The sequence below is a fragment of the Montipora foliosa genome, chromosome 11 (assembly GCF_036669935.1).
Source record: "Montipora foliosa isolate CH-2021 chromosome 11, ASM3666993v2, whole genome shotgun sequence".
NCBI classification, from domain to species: domain Eukaryota; kingdom Metazoa; phylum Cnidaria; class Anthozoa; order Scleractinia; family Acroporidae; genus Montipora; species Montipora foliosa.
In genome coordinates, this window is record NC_090879.1 from 5,249,237 (window position 1) to 5,257,391 (window position 8,155).

The following is an 8,155-nucleotide window of genomic DNA, read 5'->3' on the forward strand; positions in this document are numbered from 1 at the left end:
GGTACGAAAGTAGTGTCCCGGATGTTAGAGCACGAGGCCGGAGAGTAAGGGAGTTAGTTTTGTGAAACAGAAAATAAACAACGTTTTGACAACATCGTTACAGCCGAGATCCCGGCATTACGATGCCGGGATCCCGGCTAACCGGGCTGAGATTTTTCCATGTAATCGCGTTCACCGGGACAGCCCAGTTAGCCGGGCCAGCGATTTCCAACCACATTAATCCACTTTAGAGCAACTGGCCCACCGAATAGTCGTTTTTTATGTTTAAATAAAGGATAAATAAGATATCAAACCATAAGGCTTCTTTAAATTGTAGAATGGTGAATTTTAATAACGATTTAATAACAATTTAGCGAGACAAACGTCTCTACACTTCCTCTTGTTGTTGTTATCTTTTTTCACATGACATATTCTAAATTTAGTCCAAGCCGGGCTAGCTCACCTCATGTAATATCGGGCTGAAAGATATCCCGGCAAACCTAACCAGCCCGGCTCTTGTAATCGACCCTTAAAGGTTTTGTAACCTTGAATCGCAGCGAATAAATTCTTGTCTGGGAACACAACAAGATTAAAATAAAAGTTCCTGACACATTTACCACATTTTGACGTCATCTGTGATCTATTACTGAACAGACGCACGGCAACATGGAATCTATTTGTTATTTAGAGTTCATGTACGTGACGTTTTTCCAATGACCTGATTGGCTCTTTCATTCATGAATTATTATTTTCGGAAAGACATAGTAAGCGAAACTTAAAAATGCAAAATATATAATGACTATAAAATTGGGTAAACCGCCTACGTTCGACCCCAGATATACTATGGAGATATATTCCAATGTCTCAGCTGGCGGCACCTATTTGTCTCAATGTTATTTACTCGCACGACTGTAACTTTCTTTGCCTAAATAAATACCCCCTGCTGTTGAAAACTGGAAACTAGTGTTACACGAGCTTTAGTTTGATTGACATGTGACAGGAATTAGATCTTATCGAGTTTTTGGCGGTAATATATTTTGTGTATTGGCGGAATTATATCTCGGAAATCTTAGGAAATCGTCTCTACCAGGAATTGTATTCTAAAAGGAAGTCATCTATCATTAAAGAGTTTGGATCATTAAAACATTTGGTGCCGAGACCCGGGAGTGAAGGATTGAAAGAGTGAAAAAATGAATTAACCTCGTGTAAACATGTCGTCGGAACCCAAGAAACGACTGAAGAAGAAATCCATGGTCCGCGAAAGTCATCGCGCATTTGTTAGGAAAACAATCCTCGCGGCACAGGAACAAATTGATAAACGGGGAGATCCTACCGTTTTGAAGAAGCTCAAATCCTTGCGATGTACCCTGCTGGATAAATTGTCGGAGCTCAAAAGATTGGACAGTGAAATTATCGATTTGGTAGACGAAACGAAAATAGAAGAAGACGTGAACAATAGCTGTGACTTCGCCAGCGCTATTCAAGCCTGCATAGTCGACCTAGAAACAGCAATAGAAGCTGAGGAAAATACTGGAAAGGGTCAGGATATACAAGGAACGACATTGGACTCGCAAAACTCTAACTCGAGTATTCAGGCGGGAACACAATCAAAAGCGTCAATAATTCCGACCCACGCAAAGTTACCCAAACTGGAATTGAAGAAATTTTCAGGCGACCCAATCAACTGGCATGCCTTCTGGGAATCGTTTGAATCGGCCATTCACAAAAACACCACCTTAAGCGACGTGGAAAGATTCCAGTATCTCAAGTCGCTCCTTGAAGGTTCTGCAGCCCAGACAATTTCTGGTTTAGCATTGACAAGCTCGAATTACGACCACGCGGTCCAACTTCTAGACAAGCGCTTCGGAAATAAACAAGTCATTATTTCGAAACACATCGAATTGCTCATGCAGCTTCCAAAAGTAAGCGACGGGAGCGACTTAAAGCAATTGCGTCAGCTTTTGGATCGAACGGAGGCGGCAGTTAGAAGTTCTCTTAAAGGAATCGGTATTTCGACTGAGACATACGGAACATTTTTGACACCTGTAATTATGGGAAAGATCCCACAAGAGTTACGCCTCATCCTGAGTCGCGGCACATCAGAAGATTGGTACCTTGATACAATCATCAAGTCTTTCACAGAAGAATTGCAAATTCGAGAAAGATGTGCTTTGGGAACGGTAACTGAGCAAACAAAGTTAAAAGAAAAACGAGATTTTGGTTTTGGAATTCGCACAGGTCAAAACAAAAGACCCCCCACATCGTCAACCCTGGTTGCAAACAACGAGAGACTGCCGCTATCTAAGGATAAATGGTGCACTTTCTGCAATGGACCTCATCCAACGGTGAAATGTTCTGTTGTTACCGATCCAGAATCTAGAAAGAAAATTCTACGTCAAAAGGGAAAATGTTTTGGTTGTCTGAGGAGCGGTCATGTGAGTCGAGATTGTCAAGCAAGGTGTCATCGTTGTAGTGGGAAACATCACGTGGCTTTGTGCAGCGTTCAACACTATCCAGATTATCCAATCACGACCAGAAGGGCTAGAGACAGCAATCAAGAACAAACTGTGAGTACAAACTTGTATTTTACTCAAGACGTTAATAACAAGTGCATCTTGTTACAAACGGCCAGAGCTAACGTCAGAAGTCCTCATGGAGGCAATTCTTGCAATGTGAGAATCCTTTTTGATTCATGTTCCCAAAAGTCCTATATAAGCTCACGGTTAAGGAGCAAATTGAGCTTACGACCAATTGGAAGCGATATAGTTCTAATACAAACTTTTGGAAACAATGAACCCTCATTGAAACAATGTAGCATCGTTCAGTTTGCATTGGAATGTCAAGACAATTTGACAGTGTTCATTAATGCTTATGAAGTTGAGTTGATCTGTGGTCCCATCACAAACCAGACCATTGAAATTGCACAACAGTGTTACCCACATCTGCAAGGCTTACCTCTGGCTGATCACTCACGAGGTGATGAGGATCTAGAAATTGATGTCATGATTGGAGCAGATCATTACTGGTCTGTGGTTCAGAATCACGTGGTAAGGGGGGAGCTACATGGACCAGTGGCAATTCGTACAAGATTAGGATACGTATTGAGTGGTCCTGTGAATGCGGCAAGTGCGAATACACAGTTATCAACTGTTAACGTGTCCCATGTTATGAAAACTGAATGTCAAGTCATTGAAGAGAACTTAGTTTCAAATGATTTCTTACTGAAAGAGGAGCTAAGTAAGTTTTGGGACTATGACACTCTTGGAGTAAAGGATAGAGAGGGAGATTTTCTTGAAGACTATCTTACCAAAGTGAAGTTCAATGGAATCCGTTATGAAGTATCTCTTCCCTTCAAGACTGAACACCCAATTATTCCAGACAATTACTTGTTGGCACAGAATCGCCTTGTTTCTTCATTGCAAAGATTAAGGTCCAAGCCAGAATTGCTCCAACAATATGATAGTGTCATCAAGTAACAATTAAATGCTGGTGTTGTTGAATTGATTGATAAGAGTCATGATTTAGATACCCTTCCTGGAACTGTACATTACATTCCTCATAAAGAAGTATTGAAAGAAGACAGAATCACTACTAAACTACGTGTGGTTTATGACGCCAGTGCTAAATCCCGCAATGAACCAAGTTTGAATGACTGTCTCCTACCAGGTCCAGCCTTAACTCCATTGATCTTTGATGTCTTGCTGAGATTTCGCCTCCATAAAGTGGTTTTGATTGGTGATTTAGAAAAAGCATTCTTGAACATTGAAGTCAATCCAGCAGAGAGAAACTTGTTAAGGTTCCTATGGGTAGATGACATCAACTCCCCGAACTCAGAAGTGATCACACTGAGATTCACTCGTCTTGTTTTTGGTCTAGTTTGCTCTCCATTTATTTTGAATGTAACATTGAGGAACCACTTAACAAGGTATGAGAACATTGATCCTGAATTTGTGGCTGCTGTTGTGAGAGCTTTGTATGTTGATGACTTTGCATCCGGAGAGAACTCGGTAACGAAGTGTTTTGAACTTTACCACAAGTTGAAGTTGCGGTTCAGAGAAGGAGGTTTTAATATGAGAAAGTGGGCATCGAACAGTGAAGAGTTAACTGAAATGATCAAAAGAGCAGAAGAATCTTTGTCTTGGGAACCGGAGCTGTCTTGTAAGGCTACTCCTACATTGACCGAGCCGAACATTGAGGAAGAAGATTGGACAGTGTCAAATTCAAACAACAATGTGAGCGAAGAAACCGTTGTCAAAGTAATGGGAGTTCAATGGGATCGGATAGAAGATAATTTCGAGTTTGATCTTGCTACCTTTTCTAGACAAGCCTTAGAGGGAACTTTCACTAAACGGACATTATTGAGCAGTACTGCTCGATTCTATGATCCATTAGGCTTGCTGTCACCAGTTACCTTACCCTTAAAGTGCATGTTCCAAGAAATTTGTCATTTAAAACTTGGTTGGGATGAAGCTTTGCCGGAAGGTCTCGCGTCGCGCTGGAAGGAGTTACTACAAGACATGTGGGAAGTCTCAAGCATTGTAGTACCTCGTTGCATCCTGGGTGATGTTCACTTTGAAGACGTCACGTCTATTCAACTACATGGGTTCGCAGATGCTAGCAAGTCTGCGTATGGAGCAAATGTCTACATCAGGTTGACAACCTCTGGAACCAGTTCTGTCTGCCTTCTAGCGTCCAAAACAAGAGTTGCTCCCTTGATCGGTGAATCAATCCCTCGACTGGAGTTAATGGCCGCCTTGACACTTGCGAATTTGATGACAGCCGTGCACGAGGCATTGACCTGCACTATGAAGATAGACGCTGTTTTCAATTGGACTGACTCTCAGATCGTGTGGTGGTGGATCAATAGAGAGTTTAAACAATTCAAGCTGTTTGTTCAGAATCGAGTTCAGAAGATTCGAAGTCTGTGGAGTAAGGATCACTGGAGATATTGCCCGTCTGAGTCTAATCCTGCTGACATAGCGTCGCGAGGGTCAAAGAGTTCTGTTCTCGCTCACAGTGATCTATGGTGGAAGGGAGCTCCATTTCTGAAAGAAGGAGAAGTTCAGTGGCCAAACCTACCTGATAACCCAATCGGTGAGAGTACATTCCCAGAAGAAGTAACAAAGGAATTGAGAAGGAAACCTGAAATTTCAAATGTTATGACAGTATCCGTGCAGTGCTTTCAGAACATTTCAGAAGTCATCTGTCCAGAAAGATTTAGTAGTCTCAGTAAACTTGTCAGAGTAACCGCTCTTGTGCTGAAATTCATCCAGAAGCTCAAGAGGAAGATAGAAATAACTGACATCAGTATGGAGGATCAGAATATTGCTACGAATCTCTGGTACAAAGACGTTCAAGCCAAACTTGAAGAAAAGGAGAAATCAAGTTCGACTTGGGAACAGTTAGGAGTCTTTAAGGATGCCAACGGACTTCTGCGATGCAAGGGACGAATCCAGAAGTCTTCACTTCCATACTCAACAAAACATCCCATTCTGTTATCTAGAAAGCAGCATTTCACTAAGCTCGTGATTATGCAGTCCCACGAAAACGTGAATCACAATGGAGTTGGAGAAACTCTTACTGAAATCCGATCACAATTCTGGATAATCAAAGGAAGGCAAGCTGTTAAGGATGTACTTTCCAAATGTGTTACGTGCAAGAAATTACAAGGAAGAGCCTACAGCTCTCCACCTACTCCACCACTACCTGCATTCCGAGTTTCAGAGGAAATGGCTTTCTCTAAAGTAGGTGTTGCTCTCTAAAGTTTGCTCTTGATCGGAACATTGACTGGAAGTTCAATGTACCCACAGCCAGCTGGTGGGGCGGATTCTTCGAAATCTGTGTGAAACTTGTGAAAAGGTGTCTCAAGAAAGTGCTCGGAAATGCGAAGTTGAGTTATGAAGAGTTAGAGTCAGTGCTGATCGAAACTGAAGGCGTTTTGAATTCTAGGCCATTGACCTATGTCTACGATGAGCTAACAGAAACTCCACTTACGCCTTCTCATCTTGTAATTGGTCGTCGACTTCTAGATCAATCTCCTGCCATCACAGTACCTGTAAACACTTTGCCTAGACGAGAGAGATATTTAGACGGTCTTCTCACCCATTTCAGAAATCGATGGAAGAAAGAATATCTTACAGGTATCCGCGAGTACCAGAAACTCAAGGGAGGTGAACCAAGAAGAACAATTCAAGTAGGCGACGTTGTGCACATCTATGCTGACAAGACACCGAGACAACAGTGGAGAATGGGGAAAGTAGAGAAACTGTTACAGGGACAAGACAACGTTGTGCGCGCAGCAGAAGTGGTAACAGTAGATAATTCTCTCCGCAAGACTCGCTTAAAACGTCCAATTCAAAAGCTCTATCCTCTTGAAATCAACGTGTGTGACGAACACGTAACTAATGCGAGAACAGGACAGTTTGACAGTGGAATGAACATTCAGATAGTTAGAGATGAAGACATCCCTACAGTGATCACTGCTCCATGAACTGTCAGACCGTATCTTGAGCGTTTGACACTGAGGCTAAAGAGCTAAATTAGGTTTTGCGTTAAATCAGTCTTATTTGTTTAAACTTTCTTGATTGACTTCGACGTCAATCAGGGGGGAGTGTGTTGAAAACTGGAAACTAGTGTTACACGAGCTTTAGTTTGATTGACATGTGACAGGAATTAGATCTTATCGAGTTTTTGGCGGTAATATATTTTGTGTATTGGCGGAATTATATCTCGGAAATCTTAGGAAATCGTCTCTACCAGGAATTGTATTCTAAAAGGAAGTCATCTATCATTAAAGAGTTTGGATCATTAAAACACCTGCCTCCCCCACAACCAATTAAGCTAGTTAACGTCCAAAATTGGCTTTGTGCTGACAAACTGTCTTTAAATATTGATAAAACAAATTTTGTTCTTTTTCCTCCTTTATAGAAAAAACTGACTAAATTGTCTCCATAAACACATGAGGACACCAAACGTCTATTAAGCAGAGGATCATATCCAATACCTTGGAATTATTCTAGACTCTCGTCTTAATTTCAAAGAGCATGTTCACTAAGCAAAAAAATTTCCAGAGGCATTGGGATCTTAGCTAAACAGCGTCATCAGGTCTCTCCTGCTATTCTGAGACATCTGTATCATTCTTTTGTTTACCTTTTCTTAATATACGCAAGTCATTGTGTCTTTGGCCGCCCGAGAAGACAATTAGTCACATGTAGTTACGAATTTTCTTATGATTGACCTGTTGAAAGTTCTTAGAATCTGTGTTCGAAGACTACATTTTTAGTCGCAAATGACCAAATCTCCCAGAATGCATGCAGTAAATTTCCATCTCAAACAAACTGGATTTGACAATTTTTCGGGGAGACAATGTTGCCGCCTTTGGCGGCAGGCTGTGCTCTCGCCGCGATCGCTTCGGCCCCTGCTTGCGTCAAATATATACGTCTTATTCGATGGTTTAACATATAATACGTGCGGATATTTTGTGAGTTGCCTAGTCTTTTGCCGAGCCCCGCAGGGGCGAGGAAAAATATGAGCAATGAGCAAAATTTCCGCCAGTATTATATGTTAACCCATCGAATAAGAGATTTATTATTCCACTACAAAAATGTGTTATTTTGTTTCAATTTTATTTGGTAAGAGTGTTTTAAAAGAAAGCATCATCGGTCCTTCAGGGCGCGTGCGAACGATGTAAACAGCACAAAAGCCAGCCAAATGTCCGTATTTGACTGGATAAACAAAATGACAAGTGACAAGCGATCACAAACCAAATTCTATACATTCTCAGTCTTTGCATGATGTTGAAAACAATTTCTTTCATTGAAAAATTCCCGTTCCGTCCGTATTTGCTCTGTTCTAAACCGGTCAAACCGGGACACTACAGTGTATTACCGTGTCATAATTTGCGCGTTCTCTTGACCAAATATGGTAAAATGGAGGAATAGTGGAATAGCAAAAAGTGTTTTTACTTCTTTGACCACAACCACACCTGTAGTTTATTAAATATTTCAGCATTACATGTTCAATGTGGAATCCATGCATTTGCTGAATTTAAGTGTCCAGAATACACTAGATTGCATCTCAGAGATCTTCAGTCTCAAATATTTTCCCTGAGGAGCATGCGCCCGAAACTCTTCAGAAAAGTGCGCTGTTCGCAGTCCTGACGGGAGCCATCGCGCCC

The 8,155-nt window shown here is 41.5% G+C and overlaps 1 protein-coding gene across 1 annotated transcript; it reads left to right on the forward strand.

The window, feature by feature from the left end:
- The first annotated feature begins 1,190 nt into the window (after positions 1-1,190).
- LOC137976594 (uncharacterized) lies at positions 1,191-6,469 on the forward strand. Its single transcript, XM_068823968.1, has 3 exons — positions 1,191-3,317; positions 3,492-5,723; positions 5,774-6,469. Exons 1-3 carry the CDS (start codon positions 1,191-1,193, stop codon positions 6,467-6,469), a joined length of 5,055 nt encoding a protein of 1,684 aa, XP_068680069.1.
- The last annotated feature ends 1,686 nt before the right edge of the window (positions 6,470-8,155 follow it).